Genomic DNA, 27354 nt, shown 5'->3' with positions numbered 1-27354 from the left:
CTAATTACCCTAACCTGCCTAGTTAACCTAATTAATCTAGTTAAGCCTTTAAATGTAAATTTAAATTTAAGCTGTATAGAAGTGTCTTGAAAAAATATCTAGTCAAATATTGTTTACTGTCATCATGGCAAAGACAAAATAAATTAGTTATTAGAGATGAGTTATTAAAACTATTATGTTTAGAAATGTGTTGAAAAAACCTCTCGGTTAAACAGAATTTGGGGAAAAAAATAAACAGGGGGCTAATAATTCAGGGGGGCTAATAATTCTGACTTCAACTGTACATATTGGGCCAAGAAAGAATGTCAAATGTATAGCGATTAAAAAAAAAAACACCCAGCTGAATGAGTTCAGACAGCCTAACAAGCGACACAGCACCACGGCGGATGTGCGCTCTCTCTCACTCACACACACACACACACAATCACGGTGGATATGTACGCTCTCTCTCATTTACACACACACAGCACCACAGCGGATAAAGTGGTTGAAACTGCTTTAAAAATGAAATTGTGTTGCTTTCCTAATAATTTGTTACTAAACAGGAAATAATAATTAACTTTAAATAAAATAAATATGTTGATTTTGCAAAAAATGAAAACTTATAATTGGCTGAATAAATAATAAATGCATAATTGGCTGTTTTTTTAATACTTAAGATGCGAGTACTAATTTTGTGTAATTGCTAATCATGTGTTATTACTAATGGGTAGGGCCAGACGGAATCTGTGGATGGTTTTTGCTATTTCTGTAGAGAATTTTAGTAAAAATCTCCAGATTTCTGCGGAATTATTTTGGGAGCATCATAACTAAAACCTTAATATGTGAAATAAAAAAAATAATATCCTTTTAACTTTTATTTATTGCTTAAAATGCAAATCCAGTTAGATTCACTTCATCTGGTAAACAAAGCAGGTCTCTCATATAATATCTCTACTAAAAGACAGAAAATATTCCTTTACAAACTGCACTGTACATAAATTAGATGAACATTTCCATAGTACTCAATAATATTACTGTAATTAATTTAAAAACTGAATAAATATAGATTTACACACATTTACTCAAGTAAATAAACAGAATTAATGATGAGCTAAAAATCTGCGGAAATCTGCAGTAAATCTGCGTGCGCAGATTCCGTCTGGGCCTACTAATGGGTAGTGAGTTGGACTGGTAACCCAAAGGTTGTTGGTTTGGTTAGGTGTATGCATTAAAAGCATTGTATGCAGCCTCAGCTTGCATGTGTACCCGGTTGAGAAGCTGAAAATATGCAGTGTGCTAAAGTGAAACTAAAAAGATTAAAAAGTAACAAGCTGCCACAGGAAAACATTTCCATATATGCATTTCTTCTTAATTTGTAGTGTGAGTGCTTACAGTTTATTGCTGATGTCTATATATGATACAATAAATCAATAGAGATCAATGGGATCCAAGTTCCTGAATCCTAAAAATACTATAATGACACATTATATATATATATATATATATATATATATATATATATATATATATATATATATATATATATATATATATAATGCTTGATTGGTTCAGGTGTGTCGAATAGGATGTTTGAACTAAGCTCTGCAGGACATGTCGTGTTTGGCCACCCCTACTCCAGTCTATACCATAAAATAAAGTGTAACCATCATATTAGTAGCCAAACTAGTCGCCACTTGTTGCTAATTGTTTTTAAATTACTATAAATGTCCCGTAATAATAATACAAATATAAAAAGCTTGCTACATTGTAAAAAATGCTGGGATCCATTTGTGTTGAGACAGCATGAATTAAGTTAGCTTATTAGTTTTTGCTAATTTAAATAGATTAAACATAAAACAATTAAGTTGTCCCATGAATTGTGTTGTTTCAGTTCATTTTAAATAAGTAGTTTGAACAAACAAGCGTTTTTAGTGTAGTCAGTCAATGTGAAAACGGCTTGCCATACTTCTCGTGCGTTTGCTCTTTGTCAGGTCGCGCCGTGAGGAGCAGCGCATCTTCCTCCTCCTCATTCACTCACTCTCTCTCTCTTTCTCTCCTCATTGCCATAACAACAGATGCAGCGCATCAGTAGCGCATCAGTCCATCCGCGCAGGATCAACCTTCAGCATCAGCAACATCCGCGCGGGGCGGAATAAACCCGCACCGGTGCCGTTAAGACACCGCAAAGGTGACACACGCGCGCACGCACGCGCCACTCTCAACTATTTACGTCAAACCGTTTAAGCAGCTTCAGGGTGACGAGCGCACGCGGGAGATCCTCTCCGGGGTTATTCGGTAACGGTACAACCGAGGAAGGCGAGAGAAGACAGTCAAGGAGAGAGAGAGAGCAGGAAGTGCAGCGTGGGAAAGCGGGGAAAATCTCCGGGGATCTCCAGCGCTAACTTCTCCATCTACGGTCCTCCCCGTTTTTCTCCGCCATGGCTCGGGAGAACGGAGAGGCCGGCGGGGACTGCTCGTGGAAGAAGCAAGTCGATAATATCAAGGAGATGTTTGAATTCAAGGAGGTGCTCGGGACGTGAGTAACTTTGTTTTTGGCTTTGACACGCGCCTGTAACCGAAACCGCGGACGAAAATGTCCCCTAAACGCAGTAGTTGTAAGCTAATTACCGCTGCATCTTAAACCAGTCTAAAAGGGTAGGTTATATGCTGGTCTTCTGGGTTGGTCTGGTTTGTTGGTTTTACAGTTGCTGTGCGTATTTTGGTGCAGGAGAGCAGTTTGTTATTTAGCTGAACACCTGTTTGGTCAGGAGAGCGTCTGAAACTGGTCAAAACCAATAAGCCTTCAGGCTGGTTTAATATGTTATAGTTTCATCAAGGGTTGCTGTAAATGATCGTTTGTAAACGGATAATCACTTTCAAACAGTGTTTTTTAGGATATTTGCGTCACTTTTTTGTTTATGTACACTAACAATTGAAGTTTTAATATTTAAAAACTTCGTAATCTTAATGTTCTGGGCAGGGTGCAAATCATATATTGGGGGGGGGGGGGGGTAACTTTTATGGTAATGTTATAATGTCTAATACATCCTTCAGTGAATCAAATGTATGTATTTATTTAAATGACATCTCTTTTATTGAAAGTTTGCAGTGTTTTGTGGGATATGTTTGTGTATTCTGACCTACAATATCCTCTGATTAGTTTTTTCAGAAGTTACAGTAGGTCAAACTATACAAACTATGCATTAAATTTAACATAAAGAAACAATTATGAATTCACTATGGTATAATCCATTATAGGAGTGGTCAAATGTACATTCATATTATCTATCATATTACTTTGTGATATTAGTATTTAAGAGACAGATCAGAGCAAACTATTTCTCACTATTTAGGGGGCTGACCCCCCCATACATGTTGTTTTGACGTCCTTCAGGGGGATCAAGCATTAATTTAGGGGGGGGGGTCAATCCTCTCCAAAGCCCTTTGTAATTTGCACCCTGGTTCCGGGTGGTTTTGAGCTTTAAAGTGTTTGGATTTCATAAACATACACACATAGAGACACTCACACAGTGTAATGTAATAAATTGTCACATAATAATAATATTAATATGTAAATAACTATGTTTCCGAAAACCATCGTTAGCCTACTAAGGTCGCAAGTTTCATCATTACAAACATGATTAGGCGTTTCCCAAATTGATCGTTCCATCAAACATCCGCAAACTGCGTCACAAACTTGTACTCTTGAGCTGTAGTTAGAAAAAGCATAGTTCCTGGTTGTGTTCTATTCCCAGTTATCCCTGCATATGCCCTATTTATCTAGAACAATCCAATATTTAAAATTGGAATGATTAAAAAAAATTAAAGTCATCTCTCTTAAGTGTAATTTGTTTTCAAAGTAGCCTATTTTTACAGTTCAGTTTTAGCGATCTTCATATTGACAATTGCGCTCCCTTCGTAGTGCACTTTGAAAACATTTATGCCATCTTGAACGCAGCCGTGGCTCATGCTGAAAGCTATAGGTGACCTATTATTTAAAAGCAGAAATTTTCTTTATGTCTCCAAAGCTTGTGAAAACAAAAATATATAGCATACATTAATGCTTTTAGGTTATTTATTAAGAAATATATCTGTACTGTACTCAGTAAGCAAGGTAAGCGATCGCTTAGGGTCCCAAGAAATATGGGGGCCCCCAATAAATACCCAGAAGTATAAATTATACCTATAAATTATATATTACAATGTTTTGGTGTATGGTAAGGGTGCAATTTTAATGTAATTAAAACAACTACACAAATTTGTCCCCCATCCTGAATCATGGTGCAGTCCAGCAGTCAAATTGGGTAAAGGTTTAGATTTAAAAATAAAATAGTTGATTTATTATTTTTATTTGTGAAATAATTTTTAAGGAAACAAATCATTTAAAATGTAGAGATTGCAAGAGAAAAAACACCAATATCAATAAATAACAGAAAATAAAAGTAGAAAGGGTGCATTTTAAGACTGTTTGCCCCCTTGGTTGGAATTGCTTAGGGCCCCAAAATCAATATATCCCCCCCTGCATGATGGGCCTGTTAGTTAGAACATTTCTGCAATGGTTTGAATTTGTCAAATTGTAAAAGTTGAAATTTATAGTAAGTAAATAAAATAAAAAAGAAACAAGATCCTACTTAATAATAATAAAAATAAAAATAATTATTGTTATTAAGTAGGATTTTTCTTCATTTCTTAATAAATTGTCTACTGTAAATAACCATTAACAATTTATATGATTTATATATAAGATTAAAATTAGCTAAGTGGTTTTAGGTTTTAATATTTGTAAGGGAAACATAGGCCCAATGTGTGCTGTCTCTATATATTTTAATTAATATGGAAATCGAGTGCATGTTTTTACCAAAACTAATATTGGATTTTTTTTTAATGAGTGTGCGTTAACAATATAATTCACACAAAAATGATGAAACTAGTTACTCCACCCTGTTTAGAGCGTCATTATAGATGTTTTCCATTATAACTAACGTGGTTCAAACGACGGATCAGCGACAGAGAAACTATGGTTTTGGAAAACACTCCCAAATGATGCATCGTATTATGATACTTCAGCCGTGAGTTATATCGTTGTTTGGGAGTGGTGGCAAAATGATAAAGCTCATTGCACATTTTTTAATTATTGACAATCGAATAAATGATTAATAAAGACAGTCAAATTAAGTGTAAATGTCAAGATGTTGTGGCAAGTTAAATGCATCATCCTAAAGGTAATTTACTAAAATGATTGTAAACCTACAATATGGCCAACATAGTAAACTGTGCGTAAGTAACTGCCCATGTGTAACCCAAATCATTTCATCTTGCTTTTAAAGACCAGTTATCAATCACAATAAGCAACCACTGCTGGAAAATACATCCATCATTGTCCTATAGGATCATTATCTTTTAGATCAGATCTGAGACCAGCAACAAATGCTAGTTTAAGATGGTCAGACTGGTTTCAGACCAGCTGGAAACCATCTTTGACAACACAACTACAGGATTAAACAGGGTTTTGCAACATGTTTTTCTTCCAAACATAAAGGTTTTACTGTACACAAGAATAGTGGTTAAACGCAGAGAGTCTGAATGCACTGCTGTTCTGGTGGGGGTTTAAAATAAGAAAGAAAAGTCATATAAGGGCGTTTTTTGATGTATAAACGGACATGAGGGTTTCTGTTAAACCGCATGCATTGCATTTGCAGCAGCTGAGGTCATGCACGTGTGTTTGATGATAAACGGTGCGATTGTTTTGCACTGTGCAGCCACTTGCATCGTCATGCATGCATGCTTTGCTGTTGATTTGCTTTCAGTTTGTTCGTTAGCCGATATCCAATCCAGTGCATAAAGATGAGCCTATATGCATCTTGGCTACATATATCATGCACAAATGCACTGTTTTTGTTGTGCCTCATCCTCACAGGCCTGTACTGTGTTTATACGTGCTGCGACGGGCTGCCCCGGTCACTTTGACTGCAGTAATTTAATCTCTGTGTAGTAACCAGGAGAGGGTCGGATTAACCAGGTTGGATTATTGCACTGGAGGAAGACAGTCCTCAAATAGATTGTGTCTAAATTTCATAATGCAAGCCTGAGAGGTTTACTTAAACACCCCCTGTGGTGAAAATCATGTTTGTAACATTTTTACATGTCAGTTAAGCGTTTTTAATACGTTTAACGGAGCCCTATGAAAAAAAGAAACATTTTTAAAGCGTGAAAATAAGCAAAAATGTACATTACGCACTCTTAACTGGATCTAAACCTTTGAGGTTCTTTTTTTTGGTTAAACACACAAGAAGATAATTTGAAGAATGTTGGAAAAAGTGCAATGCAAAAAAAATTCTGTTATTTTTACTGGCAGCTAGGGTCATGGAATATGAATTTGTTTTCCGGCAGCTATTACGGAAAAAAGTAAAATAATAGACTTAAATTACAGAAATTTACCGTAATTTAAAAAATTACAGGAAATTTTGGTAATTTAACGTCTGTTATTTTACATTTATTTTACATTTTACTGCACCCTAGCTGTTGAAAAAAACCCCACAAAATATCATTTGTTAAATTACAGAAATTTCACATTTTTAAAAATATGTTTTTTGCTGTAATTTTACAATAAATTTTCTGTATTTCTTGAGCTTATAATATTTAATATGGAACTGTCCATAAATATTGTGGAAGGTTACACAAAGCTCATAAAGTTATACATTTTGAACAGTGCTATAATTCAAATAATCAGTCATAAATGCAAAACAATGTTTTTATAGCCCTTGACTTCTATAATTTTTGTTTATATTGAAGTCAATGGGGCGACGCAGTGGTGCAGTAGGTAGTGCTGTCCCCTCACAGCAAGAATGTTGCAGGTTCGAGCCTCGGCTGGGTCGGTTGGTGTTTCTGTGTGGAGTTTGCATGTTCTCCCTGCGTTCACAGGAAATTCCTCCGGGTGCTCCGGTTTCCCCCACAGTCAAAAGACATGTGATATAGGTGAATTGGGTAAGCTAAATTGTCCGTAGTGTATGAGTGTGAGTGAGTGTGTTTGAATGTTTCCCAGAGATGGGTTGCGACTGGAAGGGCTGCAGGCTACAGGGCATCCGCTGCATAAAACATGTGCTGGATAAGTTCATTCCGCTGTGGCAATCCCGGATTAATAAAGGAACTAAGCCGAAAAGAAAATGAATGAATGAATGAAGTCAATGGCGACCCCTTACCTTGATGAAATTACATTATTGGGTGAACTATCCTTTAATTGCTGACAATGTGTGAACGGCTCTTAGTAAATCAGTTGTCAATGAAAATCTACAATGATTCCCATGTAAATTTTCAATGTTTTGCTGAGATGATCAAATAGACGATGTTTATTATACTAGAAGAGACTCTAATATAATAAAGCAATGTTCATTATATTGCCGAAAGAGCAATTCTGTACTGTAAAGTCAATGTGTCAAGCAAAGAAAAAGCATTGATTCAAAATATAGTTCACTTTAAAATCAATTTAATCACAACAGAATCAGTTACCACAGTTTGTGCAAACATATACATACTGACATTATTAGATGTTATAATCTAGTCTGTCATTTTAGGTGTTTGTTTTGTTTTTAAGAGGAAAGTGATCAGCTTATATTTACATATTCATCCACACGTCACACTCAACAGTGTATGTACGATGTCTGGATGTTTAATATAAGCACCTTGCTTTTAAATTATTCACATGTGTTCATATGTGCGCATATTTATTATTTGTTGTTCCTAAAACTTGGATAGGCGACAAGATTTTTGTCAGGTTGTGTACATTAAAACTACTGTGTATGCCGTGGTGGAAAGAGTAGTGAAAAATCATACTGAAGTAAAAGTACCATTACTTGCCTAAAAATGTAGTGCAAGTGGAGTAAAAGTATCTGTTGTAAATATTACTCAAAGTATGAGTAAAAAGTAGACCTTTCAAAAGTACTCAAGAGTAGTGAGTATTACACTGTATAGTACTGATGCATTTACATGTAATTTGTGGATGTATGTAAACGTAACATTCTGTAGTGCGTTTAGTTATTGCCAAGCAGGCACATAACATCATAAGACGTTAATATTAGGTTAGATTTAGGCTGTGAAATCAGTTGACCGAAATTCAACGTTATTTTGATGTCCAATAATGTCATCAAATGACGTTGATAATTGGTTAATTTTAGATTGTTAGATCGTGACCAAAATCCAACGCTGAGCCAACATCTTAAACCAACGTCATATTGACATCAAATACTGACATTTACGCATCAGGTATGGTAACCAACATCTGATAGACGTTATAGTGGTAACGTCCACATAATGTCAAGCTGTAACATCATCAGACATTGATATTTGGTTGGTTTTAGGTTGGACATTGACGTTGGCCTGACGTTGAGTTCGGACGTCAACCCTACATTCAAAAAAATGCAATGACCATGACTTTAGGGTACAACGTCAATCTGACGTCTTGTGTTTAAGGCCATCTGTTATCATACAGTAAACATCTGACGTCTTCTCACCAGTGACGTGCATCTAAACAGTCAATACGTGTGAAGATTTTGGACATTAATGCTTCCAAAAGGTTTGCTGCATTTATAAAGCGCCCATGTCTTGAGGTAGTTAATTATGATGTGATTTACCTTCTATGTGTGATTTTATACGACAGGAATCACAGGACTGATTTTTCTAATCCCCATAGACAAAAAATAAAGTATTGACTGCAGGTTGACGGAAAGTAGAGGAGTAAAAGTACCGATACTGAACTAAAAATGCACTCAAGGGAAAGTAAAAGTACACATTTTAAAAACTACATAGTAAATTACAATTTCTGAGAAAAACTACTCAGTTACAGTAGTCTGAGTATTTGTAATTAATTACTTTACACCACCGTGTATATGAATAGTAATATCACATCACAAATAAAGTATGAGAGTTTGTTTGAATGGAAGAGCTCTGCTTCTCTGAGCACACATCTAATAAACCAATGATTAGGTGGATCTGTGCTCAATGTGAAGATGCTGCCGTCATAGCAACCCAAAAGACAGGAGTCATGGCAACTCCAACTGGCCCGTTCATGCACACCGTTAAGAGGGTCTCACCGATCTTCATTTCCCCCTTATGAAAAAACGCTGCTGGCATCGCACAGTCCTTTCCCACCCACGCTCAGGCGCACACAGATTTTATTTATCCACCCACAGACATCCAACCGGCCATTATAAACCAGTACCCAGTATGTCTGATCTTTGCTGTGTTCACAGAATAGTGCTATTATTTCCTTTGGAAGTATTGATTAGGGATTGGGTCTAAAATGGCAAGGAAAAGCCGCAGAATATACTTGTTCGTTCGCTCTAGCCAGGGCTTTTCCTGAAGAACGACAGCTGTGTTGGCGGTGTGGGTATTTCTGCCCATATTCTTGACGGATGTGTCAAACTCAACAGTTGGACTCTGCAGGGGCAGCTTTCTAAAAGCGTGTGTTTTCAGAAATGAAGCACTTTTTCGCTCGGAGACTATTACATATTCTCTCTCGGCCATCTCACACTTGGAGTCGCATGAATCATTAATTTCCAGCTTGTTTGGCCCTGATTGACCACACAGGGCTGACTTGCTTTGCTTTTTCTCGCATTCCCACTCTTCTGTTTGCGTACATTTGGTGATCGTTCAGAGCTTTTAAATCCGCATGAACTGGAAGCTGCGACCATTTTTTTTGTACTGTAACGCAGTTTCTGGAGAAACTGAATATTAGGTAGCACTTTATTTCGATGGTCCATTTGAGTATTAGTAGTCTGTCTGCTTAATAACTGTTGATACTGCTCCTTCAATGGGCATTTAACTGACTATAAGAAACTTTGCAAGTACATGTCAATCTACACTAACCCCAACCCTAACCCAAACCTAACAATCTACTTATAATCTAATGAGAATTAGTTGAAATGTAGATGCAATGTAACAAATGGACCATCAAAATAAAGTGTGACCAAATATTAAATGAGAAAACAGTGGGCGTGGCTTGTTTTTTTTCTACTGAGAGCTGATTGGATATAGTAAAGAAGGAATTTCATTCAGAAAGATCGGGAAAAGTGTTTTGGAAGAGGTTATTACAGCCTAACAGACACCTCATGCTCACCATTTCTCTTTGTTGTCAAAACGGACAATTGAAGGGGCGTGGTTAAGTATGTAAGCCAAACCCAATACCACAGACAGACATAATCCAAAGACTGTAGAATACACAAGACATGTCACTCGTATTGTTTTGAATGGGGAAAAGTGTAATATGTCAAGACTGACGATTGTCCTGGGGAGAAGCTCGGACCAGACGTGTGCATTTACAGTACAACTGTTTACGTGATCAACAAACGCACTGAAATCTCAGCGAATACTTGCTTCACAGACATAAAAAATATATCCACATAAAGCTTGAAATCTGTACTTTTAAATAAACCAAGTGCACTTGAAAAAGTTTTCTGGTGTTGTAATCTGTATGAAATGAATGTGAGGTACAGTCAGTCCTGTCAAACGCACGTCACATGACTGACAGCAACTACTCAAACGTCCACAAACTTGTAAACAAATAGTCGCTGTCATTTCTGGAGGAGATTCGCCATCAAGACCAAGTTGTAAATTATTTAAGAAGACCACTGCGATCAGACAATCATTATCCAGAGGATGAGCATGTGTAGAATAAATGAGGTTGGTGTCGTGACCTAGTTCCTTTAGAGTGTGCACGCGCATTAGCTCGGGTAACCTGAAAATATTCAGATTTTGTTTGATTCGATTAGTTTAGAAATGAAACTTATGAGATGGTTGTTGTCTAATTTTATTGGGGATTTTAAATATGTAATGTAATCGTAAGCTTGGCTAACAGTTTTGGTTTAAAATCAATTAAGACAATAGCAATATTATAAATATTATCATTCCATTCTGTTCTAAGAATTCTGGTTGACACAAAAATATTTAGCAGCATGAACAACTCTAATAATATTTTGCATTATTAATTCATTATAAATCAATTAAATAGCCATGAGGAGCATGAAGTACATCCATTCAGAGACAAAAAAATGTATAGATGCCATTTTATATTTTATTTTATATTCATTTGTAAAAAAAATTATTTATTCATTCATTTATTTTATTTTCGGCTTAGTCCCTTTATTAATCTGGGGTCGCCACAGCGGAATGAACCTCCAACTTATCCAGCATATGTTTTACACAGCGGATTCCCTTCCAGCCACAACCCATCGCTGGGAAACACCCACAGTCTCACTCACACACATACACTAAGGACAATTTAGCCTCCCCAATTCCCCTATAGTGCATGTCTTTGGACTGTGGGGGAAACCGGAGCACCCGGAGGAAACCCACGCAAACACGGTGAGAACATGCTAACTCCACACAGAAATGCCAACTGACCAAACCGAAGCTCGAACCAGCGACCTTCCTGCTGTGAGGCAACAGCACTACCCACTGCACCACCCCAAATATTTATTTAAATTTACTATTGTGCTGTTTTACTTTAATATATAACATATTAATGCCTTTATAAAAAAATATGCACAGAAGTTTAAGAAAATGAAATCCAAAACTCTTTGTTCATAACTAATCATGATGTTTACCACCGCCACCAATAATATAATCATCTACACAATGAATATGCAGCAAAAGTCTTGTCTATTCTGCATAATCCCTATGAGAGACATGAGAATGTAGTGTAGTGTTTCATGCGTGTGTGAACGCCTCCAGTGTTGCTCTCTAAACTGAATTATTCAGCATGCGAATCGCCCAGAGGCCACAGGAGGTCATGTGATCACTCAACAGGTGTGTGTGTGTGTGTGTTTGTCAGGTACAGCATGCTACTGTTAGAAAATTCTCAGAGACACAGCCAAAACACATACACACACACACCCTTCGTGCAGCAGGTGAGGCGAGAGGACAGAAAGGAAAAGCAGAGGAGAGAGAGGAGAAAAAAAAGAAAGAGAGGAAACATTGAGGCCATGAAGCCCTTAATTGCCTGCTCCATTTTCAGGCCTGTGCTCCTGGCTTTGTCCTCTATTTAAGAAAGTCTCTCTCTCTCTCTTTCTCTCTCTTCCGCATCCCTCTGTTTTTCACTGTACTTTATTAAAGTGACTTTTGCAGGGCGAGCCAGAGTTCAGAATGAGATTCTATTATAAAATGCTTGTCATAGATAATCGCGGGGAGATCGTGTTGTTTAAGTCTCCAAAGATGAACTAGATAGAGCTGAATTGCTGAATCTATCTATCTATCTATCTATCTATCTATCTATCTATCTATCTATCTATCTATCTATCTATCTATCTATCTATCTATCTATCTATCTATCTATCTATCTATCTATCTATCTATCTATCTATCTATCGTATCTGTACATCTACAGGATCTGTCTATCTGTCTATTTATCCATCCATCCATCAATCTATCCATCTATCTATCTATCTATCTACCTACCTACAGTATCTGTATCCATCCATCCATCTATCTGTTTATCTATCTATCTATCTATCTATCTATCTATCTATCTATCTATCTATCTATCTATCTATCTATCTATCTATCTATCTATCTATCTATCTATCTATCTATCTATCTATCTATCTATCTATCTATCGTATATGTACATCTACAGGATCTGTCTATCTGTCTATTTATCCATCCATCCATCAATCTATCCATCTATCTATCTACCTACCTACAGTATCTGTATCCATCCATCCATCCATCCATCCATCCATCCATCCATCCATCCATCTATCTATCTATCTATCTATCTATCTATCTATCTATCTATCTATCTATCTATCTATCTATCTATCTATCTATCTATCTATCTATCTATCTATCTATCTATCTATCTATCTCCATCCGTCCGTCCGTCCGCCCTTCCATCCATCCATCCGTCCGCCCTTCCATCCATCCATCCATCCATCCATCCATCCATCCATCTATCTGTCTATCTATCTATCTATCTATCTATCTATCTATCTATCTATCTATCTATCTATCTATCTATCTATCTATCTATCTATCTATCTATCTGTCTGTCTGTCTGTCTGTCTGTCTGTCTGTCTGTCTGTCTGTCTGTCTGTCTGTCTGTCTGTCTGTCTGTCTGTCTGTCTGTCTATCTATCTATCTATCTATCTATCTATCTATCTATAGTATGTGTATCCATCCATCCGTCCGTCTGTCTGTCTCTCTGTCTGTCCGTCCATCTATCTGTCTATCTATATGTAGTATCTGTACATCTACAGTATCTGTCTTTCTATTTATCCATCCATCCATCCATCCATCCATCCATCCATCTACAGTATCTGTATCTATCCATCCGTCTATCCATCCATCCATCCATCCATCCATCTAATGTTTCTTCAAAATATAGCTAGCTCTTTGCATGTTTTTGTTGGCCTCTAAGTATTTCACATTATGAGTTTTGTTCAATAGTATGTCAAGGGCAAAAGTGCAAAAAAGCATTGCTTTGGCTAGTAAATAAATGCACACTTCATTCAAAATGCATTTTAATGGACTGTAAAATATTCAAGCCTGGAAGCATTTCTCTTAGCTGTTGACATTCAGTGGTTTTAAGATATTGTTTGCAAATTGGATTAAAACCAATACAATTCTAAAGGGCAAATTAGCTGCTATTTTTCTAGCTTTTGAGTTATGGTAAGTCAAGTGCCAAAGTGCAAGAAATCTTTGCTTTTAGTAAGTAAATAAATGCACGGTTTGTTTTAGAAATAAAAGTTAAGAACTTTAATAAAGAGCATTTTTTTTAGTTAATACTGTTCAAAATACAGTTTAATGAGCTGTAAAATATTCAAATCTGGGAATATTTCTCTTAGCTGTTGACATTTAGTGGTTTTAAGATATTGTTTGCAAAATGGATTAAAACCAATACAATTCTAAAGGGCAAATGAGCTGTTTCTTTCTAGCTTTTGAGTTATTGTTTTGTTTTTCTTGTTCTTTGAAAACACTTGATGTAAGTACGTGCTCTATTGTTCATTTCAGAATCAGAATTGATTTTAAACTACTGTTGTTTGTTTTTAATGCAGTAAATAGTCTTGCACCTTCATTTTTATGTGAGATTTTGAAGGTTAGTAAACAGGGCCCTATGATCGGCAGGCCAGTTGTTGCTAGACGTCCCCAGATCGAGTTATAAACAATGAGGTGGGGGTTCTTTTGCAGTGACAGGTGTAAAACTGTGGAATACCCTCCCTATAGAACACAGGTGTCAAATCCAGTTCCTGGAGGGCCGCAGCTCTGCACAGTTTAGTTCCAACCCTGCTTCAACACACTTACCTGTAGGTTTCAAGCAAGTCTGAAGGACTCGATTAGTTTGATCAGGTGTGTTTAATTATGGTTAAAGCTAAACTGTGCAGAGCTGCGGCATTCCAGAATTTGGATTTGACTCCTATGCTGTAAAGCTTTGTATCATCACCAATGTGGCACTGTTTTATAGCATAAAATTTAAAACCTATTTATTTAGATTTGCTTTTAATATTCAGTAGTGCAAAATGCTGTTTTATTGTTTTATTGACACTTGTTTAGATTGTGTTCTCATCATCTTATTTGTAATGATTTTGTTTTAAAGAACTTTGGGCAACCCCTGGGAATAAGGTGCTATATATAAATCAAGTTGATTAATTGATTTCTGGAAATATTTTGAAAAATGAATTAAATAAAAGTGTGTTATGCTCACCAAGGCTTTGTTAATCAGATAAAACTACAGTGGAAACAGTATAACTTTGGTAAATGTTATAATCAACAATAATTATCTATGAATATATATTCGATTAAATTACTCAATATTTCACTCTTTATAGTCACATGGTCCTTCAGTAAGTATGCTGATTTGACATTTTAAATAAATAAATAAGGTGACACAGTGGCTCAGTGGTTAGCACCGTCGCCTCACAGCAAAAAGGTTGCTGGTTTGAGTCCCGGCTGGGTCTGCCCATGTTCGCATGGGTTTTCTCCGGGTGCTCCGGTTTCCCCCACAGTCCAAATATATGTGCTATAGGTGAACTGATTAAACTAAATCGGTCATAGTGTATGTGTGTGAATAAGTGTGTATGGATGTTTAAAACATATGCTGGATAAGTTGCTGGTTCATTCCACTGTGGCGACCCCTGATGAATAAAGGGACTAAGCCAAAGGAAAATGAATGAATGAATGAATGAATGAATAAACACTGTATATTACAATGATCAGTATTGAAAACAGTTGTGCTGAACATTTTAGCTTAAACAGTGATACATTTTTCAGGATTTTATTAATGAATAGAAAGAATAGTATTTATTTGAAGCTGGTTATTTTTTATAACAATATAAATTCCCATTTTAGAATAATAAGTATCAGTCTGCATTCTGGGTGGTGTAGAGATCCATGGTTTTTCCAATCCATCTACACTCTTAGAAATAAAGGTACGCGAGCTGTCACTGGGGTGGTACCCTTTTAAAAGGTACACATTTGTACTTGAAGGGTCCATATTGGTACATTAAAATTATATTTTAGTACCTAAACATTTTAAGAGGAACATTTTTGTACTTTTAAGATACTAATATGTACCCTTGCGGTATTAATATGAACCTTTTAGGTAAATTAACCTTTAGAAAAGGTACCCCCCCCCAGTGACAGCTCGTGTACCTTTATTTCTGAGAGTATACTAAAATGATAGTAAAACAATAGTGTGTACCTTGTTTCTAGAATAATATTTTATTTAATCTTGCCATTATTTAACCAGGAAGTCTCATTGAAATTTAAAATCTCTTTTACAAGAGAGATCTGGCCAAGGTAACAGCCATTCAGTCAAACAAATTTAAAATACATGAACACCACATACAACATTTCATCAGTCCTCTCAACAAATGCTTCCAATACCACTCTCTTTAAAATACCTTTAAATTCCCAGAAAGACACAGTTTTATTTAGTTTTAAGTCTTTTTGCAAATTATTCCATGTAAATAATAGTGCAATAAGATACTTATAGAAAATAAGAAATAAAATGGAGAAAAAGAAAGATTTTTGGCAGTGCTAAAATGAAGTTTTGTTATTGTGCGAGAGTGTGTTCTGATGTCTTTGGGAGTGTTTCCAATGGCTGATCATTGATGTGGTAAGCCTGAGATCCTGAGTCAGCTGTCCGAGGTGTAATCTTTAGCTTCAACGCCGGGGAAAGTTACGCTTACTCTGACAGAAAAATAGCACAAATTGCTTAAAGGTGAAAATGTCAAATAGTTCCTGTTTTCAATACTTCCTCAGTTTGGAGAGATGTGCCACTAATATAAAGTGAAAATAGTACATACTTTGGGCTAAAGTTACAAGACAAAGGAGATTTGTGTGAGAGCTCAGCTCCTTAAAAGTGCAGATGGGACTATACAGTTGAAGTCAGAATTATTAGCCCCCTTTGATTTTTTTTTCTTTTTTAAATATTTCCCAAATGATGTTTAACAGATCAAGGACATTTTTCACAGTACATCTGATACTATTTTTTCTTCTGGAGTCTTATTTGTTTTAATTTGGCTAGAATAAAAGCAGTTTTAAAATTTTTTAAAAACCATTTAAGGTCAAAATTATTAGCCCCCTTAAGCAATATATTTTTCGATAGTCTACAGAACAAACCATCATTATACAATAACTTGCCTAATTACCCTAACCTGCCTAGTTAACCTAATTAACCTAGTTAAGCCTTTAAATGTCACTTTAAAATGTACAGAAGCCTTTAAAATGTAAAAAAAAATTCAAAGGGGGGCTAATAATTCTGACTGCAACTATATATATATAGACAGATAGACAGATAGACAGATAGATAGATAGATAGATAGATAGATAGATAGATAGATAGATAGATAGATAGATAGATAGATAGATAGATAGATAGATAGATAGATAGATAGATAGATAGAGGTATACACAATGTCAGGCAAATCCTCACTGTTTTGAAAAGTTTATTACTGTTTTATTTTTCTGCAATACACATTGTGATACCGAGTATAATTTTATGGTAAAACCTTACAAGACGGTAGCATTAGTTGATGTTAGTTAATGTATTTACTAACATTAACAAGCAATGGACAATACATTTATTACAGTATTTGTTCATGTTAGTTAATATTAGTTAAAATGAAAATACAGACACAATGTTCATTAACTAATTTGAACAAGCATGAATGCGGATTTTAATAAGGCATTTGTAAATGTTGTATGATTGTATGATTAATAAATGCTGTAGGTATTGTTCATTATTAGTTCATGTTAGTAAATACAGTAACTAATGAAACTCTAAAGTGTGGCCAATTTCACCAGGTGACTTGAATGGCTCTATTTGGAAAAAATGTGTAATTTTAGATTGATTGGGATCGTTTTGTAGTACATCTGGATAAAATATAACAAACCAATCACAAGCATTGATAAATAGCTTAGCGAAGATACAAATAAAATAAACTGTGCTTGTAAAAAATGCCGGGTTCCACACAATTCCTCCATGTTGTCGCAACACAAATCGATTAAGTAAACTCAATTGTTTTTACAAATTTAAGTGGATTGAACATAAAACAATTAAGTTGTCCTCAAAAAATAATGATTGATTTTTTTTGAGTGAGTATTCAGATACATAAATTGAATTATCAAATGTAAAATAACACTGTTTAGACTTCATTAATCTTTCTTTAAGTTATTAACGTTATAAATTGTTATGCCCGATTGATTAAAACTGGCTTGGAATGCATATACAGTTGAAGACCTTAAAATATATGCAAATGATACCATTTTTGGTAAATTTGTGGAATTACTGCAAAGTGTAGCAATGAATCCCATGTTTTTTCAACTGGCTCCGGTGACTATAATTCTGACTCCACCTTTCAGATTCTGCGATGTGTCTATTGCAAATGCTCACATTGCGATATCGATATATTGTGCAGCACTAGTAGTGAATTTGGGTTTGAAGATATTGACAGCTTTGCAAGAAATCCCTTGCAAGAAACAAATAATATAGGCCCCATAACAGGCTCCTGTGGCACAATCTGTTTTAGAGAACAAAAACGCAGCAGAGTTTTGCAAGTTTCCTCTTATGCAAACATCTTGTGAGTGCTATAATAGATCCCCCCATGTGCGCAGCTCACGCAACCATCTGTCATGCGCCGTCAACCAAACCATCCGCCAGGTATTAACATGGAGCCGATCTTCAGAGAAGTCATCTCTCATTCGATACGCGTTGACAAACCGCTTTTGCAGGAAGTTCCCCCAGTAAGTCTTTAAGTTGTTTGGCTTTGGGGTCATGTGCTGGATTAATCCGCTCTGATCAAAGCAGTGGAGGAAAGGAAACCCGTCTGGAGATTATCCTCTCTCTTCCGTCTCTCCTCCAGCTCTGCGGTCTTTGGCTCATTCGCTTGCTTCTTCTGCTTATCCGAGTGCACGAGAGTCTGGTTCCTGCCATCGCTTTCAGCCAAGGGGACGGCCGTCTGTGCTCGTGTCACCAATGTTTATCAGCAAAGCTTGTTCACTTAACAAGAGCAGGCAGAATCTGAATGAGATTAGGCCCAAATCCCATCTGCTGCCGACAACACGCCACCCACCAACAGACTAATGTGTTTTTATAGACTTCAACTTGTCTTTGTTGCGCTCGATGTGCTTTCGTTGTAAATTTGGACGCACCATTTTTAATATGCTCCGATTTTAGCAGTAAATACAGCAGGGAAAATAAGTATTAAACGTATAAAACATCATGTTTTTTTTTAAGGGAGCTGGGATTAAAGCAGATTTTGGTAAAAACCCAAACAATACAGACATAAAAATAAAACAAAACAAATCTGAGAAATGAGTTCTGTGTAATAACAATCAAATGACACCAGGAGAAAGTACTGAATTACTGAAATATATTTAATACTTAATATAAAAGGCTTTTTTGGTGATGGCAGCTTAAAGACGCCTCTCTTATGGGGAATGAAGTCACATGCATTGCTCAGGTGTGAGTTTTTCAGAGACTTCAACAGAGTGTAAAAATCTTTATGGTTCTATGGGTCTGGTCTATCAAATCGGCTCTTTATTTTGTATTCTATATTGGATTCAAGTCAGGTGATTGGCTAGGCCATTCTACAGCTTGATTTTCTTTCTCTGAAAGCATTTGAGAGTTTGCTTGGCTGTGTTTTGGATCATTGTCTTACTGAAATGTCCACCCTGCCCAGCAGGCACACAACATCATAAGACATTAATATTAGGTTAGATTTAGGTCATGACGTTAGGTGACCAAAATTCTATGTCTAGCCAGCATCTAAGGACAACGTTATTTTGACATCCAATAATGACGTCAAATTACGTTGATATTTGGTTAATTTAAGGTTGTGTTGGAAAGTGACAAAATGTCATAGTGGTGACCTCCACACAACGTCAAGGTAACATGATTAGACGTTGATATTTGGTTGACATTGATGTCAGCCTGACGTTGGGTTCTGATGTCAACCCGATTTTTATTTCCAAACAAAATCCAACGTCCCCACAACATTGGGGTACATTGCGGTACAATGGTACAATGTGCCTGCAGGGTGGTTTCATCTTCATCATCCTTATAATGTAGATGTTGGACTGAAGCAGCGAATATTAATTTACACTAAGAAAGGGCAACTGCTGAAGAACTATCGAGAGATTTCAGCTGCTGTCTGGGCTTTCGCTGCCGATCTACACCCCCATTCTTCATGTGTTCAATATTTTATCCCTGCGTCATTTAATTTTATTACACATAACTTTATTTGTAAACTAATTAGATTTGTTTTCTTTGCATATATTGATTTTTTTGGTTGTTACCAACATCCAGGGAAAATTTCAAGTCAACGGCACCTTCAGAAATATGTTTTCTGAGAAAAATGGTAACATAATTACTTATTTTCCCCCTGTAGCTTTATTTACAATGTATGACATTCATTCTTTTGAAGTGTTCTAAAAACATGTTCTTCTTTGGAATTTTGAGGGGTTCTAAATAGAACAACAAAAAGAACACGCATCAAAGAATGTGTTTTTCGAAATTCCGCAGTTTGCAAATGTTGAAAATTTATCTTAATATTCATAAAACTCATCTGTTCAAAATAACTTAACTCTTTATAACTGCATACTACATTCTGTATCATGTCTTTGTGTTTAATCATCTTCTGTATTTTGATACTGTCAGTTTATTTTAAATGATTGAATTCTGTATATGCTGTACAATTTTCAATTATTGAATTGTGTACATATATGTTGTACAGTAACCTTGGGTTTCTTAAAGGCACTTTAAATAAAATATATTATTCAATAGAAAATGGGCTTTATAGGGATTTATATATGGTTATAGTTTACAAAAAGTATATAAAAATATAACAAAGACAAAGGCATTTAAAAAAGATGGTAGTTTTGTGTATTTTAAGTTAATGCACTAAAATAAAAACCAAAATAAAAACTAAAATACAATATGATAATAAAAGTATAACAACAAACATAATTACAAACACTTTAAAATTATATTTTAATTCTCCTTCGGCTTGGTCCCTTTATTCATCAGGGGTTTTCACAGCGGAATGAACAGTCAACTCATCCAGAATATGTATTACACAGCGGATGCCCTTCCGGCTGCAACCCAGTACTGGAAACCAGCAACCTTCTTGCTGTGAGGCGACAGTTCTATCCACTGAGCCATCTTGTCACCTTGATTACATCAATTATATATATTATATTTAGATAGATAGATAGATAGATAGATAGATAGATAGATAGATAGATAGATAGATAGATAGATAGATAGATAGATAGATAGATAGATAGATAGATAGATAGATAGATAGATAGATAGATAGATAGATAAATAAAAACTATAGGAGTATTACATTAATTTATAAGGATATCACTGACATGGGCTCTAAATTAATTCTTATAAAGGGCATTTCTAGGTTATTTAGTATCTTAAATTACCATTTTAATTATTTCACGATCTAAATTTCAATAAATATGCTAAATAAATGACAAATTAATTACTGAAAACTGTTTAAAATTATGGATCTTTGAGACATTTTTGCATAAAATCTCCAAAAAACAATGTCTGCGCACCAAAGTATAACAGCTAATCATTTAGTACCATACATGACCTTTAAAGAACACCCCCGTCTACTCATTTTGGGGACGTCCCCACTCCCCAAGCTGAAACGATTTGGCCACAAAGAAAAGTGAAACCTGCCCACTCGTTTCAAGCAGGATTAGACTCACTGACACACCTTTCAAGTCCATTAGACAGAAAAGCGTTTGTCTGGCAATGTTTTTATTGACACTTTGCAGCCCCTTTAAACATATGTGAGTCATTAATTATGCCCTGCTTGCTGTGTAGCAGGTATAATATGCCTGTGATTAGTGGGTGTGCATTACATCTCAGCAAGGGTTTCACTTGATGCCTTCATAAAGGCCTGTATTTCAGCCTGGCTCGCAACTGGTGAAATTGCTTGTTTTCAAAAACATTTAATGCTTCACTGATGCAGTGGAATGCTTATGTCTTCCACCATTGGGATTATAGTCTTCTAAAGGGAGGCATTTTTGTTCTTAAAAGAGCATAGATGTATTAATAAATAAGGAGTTAACTGTAAAAAGAAAGCACGGACAACTGGAACTGACTTATTTATTCTTACTTATAATTTCTTATTTATATTTTACCATTATGCATAAGTGCAGAAATAACCCACATTCTATTATATTCTATATGTTTCAACAACTTCTATACTACTCCATGCAGCACATTTGTTTTTGTATGCACACTTTTTGTATCCACACATGTATCCACAATAGATCATTTCAATGTGGTGATGTCTTTGGCCCATGAACATTTCCTGCTTGTTTTCAAACAATTTCATATCTGTAACAAGAGGCGATTCGATCATAACTTAATGTTATAACAGCTATCGTAACATTACTTATCAATATGTTGATCTTATCGGACTCTCAGAAGCTGTGGAAATTTAAAATGTAAAATAGGAAATATGCCAAGACCATTGTTATAGTTTACATCTTCTAAAACGGTCAATATTTTCTTAAATGTGCATGCAATGTTTTAATTTTGAATGCCAAAAGTATATTTACAAACGTGTAAATGAGATATGTTTATATCAGATTACTTAATTGTACTCACAAATTAAACATGCATCATGAGGTTGTGTGCATTTAAAAAAATGTTACATGAAATAGGAATATCTATGACATTTAGGCATTTAGATACTATTTTGTACCTTAAATTACTTTTTTAGACACCAATTTCTAAGGTAAATGCTAATTTTTATATTAGTCATTATAGAAATATACTTAATAAATAAATATCTCTGTGTACCATCACTTTGTGGACCAGGTTGGCACAATCATGGCCTTTTAAAATCTGTGGCATTCACATATTTTAAACCCATAACATGGAAATAGTGCAAAACGGCTTCAAATTTGTTAGATCTTGTATTTCAAATGAATGAATGCTAACATATGATCTATGATTTTCAACACAAACTCCAGAAAATGTAGCTCATGAAGCTTTAATATCATCAAATATATTAACAAATGACAGAATTTGTATCTTGCTGAAGCATGCAGTTTGACACATGAATGTAAATCATTGCTAGATGCAATGAAGGGTATTTTGTGTTATAGTTTCTTCCATGCTTGTGTATTAATTCTTGTACATGAAGCTGTTACACAAATTTGAAAGCATTTCCTTCAAAATACTTGTGTATACACTTGTGTGTTGTTAACATTTACTATCTTTTCGCTATGTTCGGGGCTGTTTTTGCCCCATTGACTTCCATTTTAATGACTTTTTTTGATTGCAAAGCCATTACAGCATATAATCATTCCTGATTGTTCCCCGGTTGGGAAGAGGTCAAATTTGTAATTTTTATTGTTGATCATCAGTTGGCAGCACTAACCTTTTTGGTAGGCCTGAACAAAAAGGTTTCTGGCTTTTATATGCAGTTCTATGGAGTATAACAAATAGCAAATTGTAGTGTGCATGCTTGAATACACTTACTGTACTATGTTTTCTATGTTCTGAGAGCTGAGCTGCTTATTTAGATTTTCTCAGACATATCAAGGTAAGTGCGCAAAGGTCACGCACACGCACGCATGTGAAAATAATAAACAAGCTCTAATTAGATTGTCCGCCTGCAACTTAGGGAAGTCACCACTGTTTAAATACATTCATTCATTCATTTTCCTTCAGCTTAGTCTCTATATCAGAACTCGCCACAGCGGAATGAACCACCAACAATTCCAGCATATGTTATATGCAGCAGACCCTCTTTCAGCTGCAACCCAGTATTGGGAAACACACATAAAGACTAATTTACACACACTCATTCACTACAGACAATTTAGTTTATTCAGTTCTATTTAGATACGTCATGAAGCAAAACATTCAATAGGTGTAATTGGGGTGTAGGGTGTAAAAGTTAAAGATTATTATGTTATTAGGGTTATATAGCCACACTTTGAGGACTATAAACAAAGCTTTTTTTTACACTGCAACTGATGATCAACTTTAAAAATTACAAGTTGAACCTCTTTCCAACAGGTGAAACAACCAACAATAAAGAATACATGATAATAAGGCTTTGTAATCCCAAAATGTCATTATAATTTAAGTCAGTGGGCCAAAAACAGCCACGGACATAACTAAAATATAGTAAATTGAGTGTATTGTTGAGTTTTTCACAATATTCAAAGCATTTTCACAAAATATGATATATACAACATAAGATTGGTCACCTAAAGTCATTCCATTTGCTGAAACACAGAGAAAGTTGTGGCCAAATTGAGACTCAAAATCAATGGATGAACAGCACATTCAAGGTTAATGCCAAAAAATAAAGAGCGTCAATTAAGCTTCACTCCATTCATGAGCTTTTAGTGTTAGCGATTATCTTCCACTCTTAGCAACACACTCATAAACAAATCTCGCACACCAGCATGGCCCATTATTTTAGGATTGGCCTCCATTTATAAATGGAGTCTGCCCAGTCTTTATTTAGCCTAGCGTCTCAGGGCTTTGGCATTCATTGTACGTCCCGAGTAACAAATAGTCCAGCAATTTAAGTCTATTACGTTAACCACATTAATCTGTATCAACGTCAACCTTAAGTTCCTTCGCGAGTTGTTTCCTCGATCTCTATCTCTGCTAAGCCAGGACTGGCCTGCTCAGCGAACGCGGATCAAGTCATCATCTGGAAGTGTTTGTGAATGCGGGATAGTGCTGAAGCTTAGTGTGAAGTATATTGGAAAGGGCACTGCGAGTGAACTAGGCTAAATAAAAAAAGACTGTTTTGGAACAGGCTGTTCATTATCTGCTTGGCCTTTAACTAAGCCCTGCGCTGATTCTGAATGCATCCTTACAAGAGACTGGAGTAGAAAAGGTGGATTAGAGGGGTCTCAGCTTCACCGAGCACTCACGGTTCATGTGTGTTTTGTGAAAAATAAGAAGGTAGCTGTGAAAATAACAAACAGGGTCTAATTAGATTGTCCACCTGCAACTTAGAGACATTGCCATTGTTTAGATACATGACGAAGCTAATGTTTGATAAGTAGCAGGTTGATATTTGTTTTAGTTAAGAATTTTACAGAATTGTGAATTACTTACAGGGTTATCATGAATGTGAATGTCTATCAACAGCAATAACAATTATTTGTCATGAATCACAATTGATTTAAGTTTTAAAGATGTATTTTACTTATTTTTAACTTGTCAACAAGTAAAAAACAAAGTTAAAGTGGTTTGTTTTGATATAATTGTTAAATTAAATGTAATTTCAGCCATGCAACGTCTCATTTTGATTGAGTTTAAATACTAAAATAAAATTCTATACTTAAAAAGGGTGGCACGGTGGCTCCTCACAGCAAAAAAGTCGCTGGTTTTGTGGGGCCAGGTGGCATTTCTGTGTGGAGTTTGCATGTTCTCTCCATGTTCGTGTGGCTTTCCTCCGGATGCTCCAGTTCCCCCCACAAGTCCAAAGACATGCAGGTAAAAGTGAATTGAATAAACTAAATTGGCCGCAGTGTATGAGTGTGTGTGAATGAGTGTGTATGGATGTTTCCCAGAACTGGTTTGAAGCTGGATGGGCATCCGCTGTGTAAAACATATGCTGAATAAGTTGGCAGTTCATTCCGCTGTGGCAACCCCTAATGAATAAAGAGACTAAGCGGAAGGAAAATGAATGAATGAATGAGACAATATGTTCAAATCAATTCAATTCAAGTTTACTTGTATAGCAGATTCACTTTGAAATGAATGAAATGCTGTATGCAGACATTAAAATGAGAATAAAACACAGCAAAATTACTCAAATCCAAAAATATACCAAAAATAATTTAACCCCTTCAAGCCCAGATAATGTTACAAGTTTCTGAAAAATGTCCAAGTATGTTTTCACAGTTTTTGAGGCTCCCATAAATGCGACCAAATTATAATAATAAAAATTCAACACCCTTAAAGTATATATTTTTTATTTAAATGGACATCAGATCAGAACAGTTGTACTTCCCGAACATTATACCAACATAAAATACAAAAAAAAATACATGATTGCTGGTATAATCTTGAAATTATTATTTTTTTAATTACAAACATTAACATTGTAACATATTTACTTCAGTTTTGAGGGTTTTGTTGTATATATTGTATCTTGCTTATAATTTTTTTGATTTTCATCTTCACATATGGTCCACATCTGAGATATCTCTATCTGCTATATGCTCAAGAACTTTAAGATCTGTATATTCTGCATATAAAATAGCTTCAACAATAATTAGTACATCGATATAGTTTTTTAATATAAAATAGTTCAATCAGCATTACTGGAGATTTAGTTTGAGTAACAGATCTTGAACCCATTGTACATCCTAATGAACAGACATTTTTAAAAAAGAAATCCTGATCTAAAGCTTGCAATGTTACAAAAGATTTCAAACTTTAATTAGTAAGTGCAATCCTCTCTTTTACATACAATTTATGAAATATAGGCAATTATATCAATAAATTTGAATAAAACATTGTAAATGTGGCTTACATCTGTGTCTGAAGTGAATGCCATGCTGCTTTTCAGTGTAGTGGATTTTATTCAAATTACAACACTCCGAGTCTTACCGCCATTTGATTGGATGACAATCGTCCACTCTCATGGACTGCAAGCTTTAAATGAAATGAAATGCTCAGCAACCACAAAAAACTGACATGTGATCTCCATTGTAATGAACACATGATCCGAAGGGATACCAAAAATATAATTAAAACAATAAAAAATGTAAATAAGCTGAAAATAATCAAACATCATTTATCAAATAGTGTTTGTTAAATGTTGACTAATGGACAGCATTGCAGAAATTCAATTGGTATCAAAGCCATTTACAGTAAATCCAGTTCAGTTAAGCATCGCGCAAAACCAAACTTTTCTGAATTGAATAATGTGCGTTCACTACTTAAAGAGCCAATAGAGGAAACTCAGCGCTGATAAACGTCTATAAAAGACAAGCCAAAATCGGCCCGAATGTCCACTAATGCATCAAACTACTTAGTGATCATTAGAACAAGATTTATGCCATTTGTGAACATCTGAAACTTCATGGATTTATGCAAATCGTCTAGTTCTGGAAGTCGAATGGCTAAGTGGCTCTTGCGTGGGCTTTAAGTGGCATTTGGGGATGGTTATGTGTTCGTCTGTCACCCCTAGTTCTCATTTTTTCTCATTGTGTTCATCCAAAAGTAAACGCAGCTGCATCAGAATTCAGAAACATTTTGTAAACTTTGTGTATGTGGAGACACCGACTTTAGATATCCTATTGTTAAATGTCAGTTTGTACACTAACTCTCAAAGACAAAGGTACAGAAGTAATTATTTGTAGTGTAACTAAGAAATTAGGCACATTCAGATTGTAAAGCTGCTGTGATATCACAATAGTATCATTATTTAGCTTAATTTAGTGTTCACCAGCATGGACCATGCTACACCTTGAGCTAGACTCTATAGGGATTAAAGGGGTTGGTAAGGGAATAGTGGGATGAAGGGGAACGGAAGTGAGAGGATAAATAATCAATAAGTAGGTAGGTTGATCAGGCATCCTATAATGTTGCCCGGAGACTCAGAGTGGGGGTACCGTCTCTGTAATGTTTTGGTAGAGTGATTAGGACCCTAAGGGTGGCACGGTGGTTCAGTGGTTAGCACTGTCACCTCACAGCAAGAAGGTTGCTGGTTCATGTCCCGGCTGGGTCAGTTGGCATTTCAGTGTGGAGTTTGCATGTTCTTCCGGGTGCTTCGGTTTCCCCCACAGTACAAAGAGATGCGCTATAGGTGAATTGGATGAGTGTGTGTGAAAGTGTATGGGTGTTTTCCAGTACTGGGTTGCGGC

At 35.6% G+C, this 27354-nt stretch overlaps 1 protein-coding gene across 1 annotated transcript in view; it reads left to right on the top strand.

Annotated features, from left to right (window-relative positions):
• Nucleotides 1-2001: 2001 nt before the first annotated feature.
• camk1da (calcium/calmodulin-dependent protein kinase 1Da) overlaps nt 2002-27354 on the top strand; it is a 104646-nt gene continuing 79293 nt past the window's right edge. Inside the window, exon 1 of the mRNA XM_056456030.1 lies at nt 2002-2518. Coding sequence (XP_056312005.1) covers nt 2421-2518 — 98 coding nt within the window. The 5' untranslated portion in view covers nt 2002-2420. The remainder of the gene's footprint in view (nt 2519-27354) is intronic.

The sequence above is a fragment of the Danio aesculapii genome, chromosome 4, assembly GCF_903798145.1.
Source record: "Danio aesculapii chromosome 4, fDanAes4.1, whole genome shotgun sequence".
Classification (NCBI taxonomy): Eukaryota; Metazoa; Chordata; class Actinopteri; order Cypriniformes; family Danionidae; genus Danio; species Danio aesculapii.
Note: the sequence above shows the minus strand (reverse complement) of the source record. Positions and strands in the feature narration are given on the sequence as shown.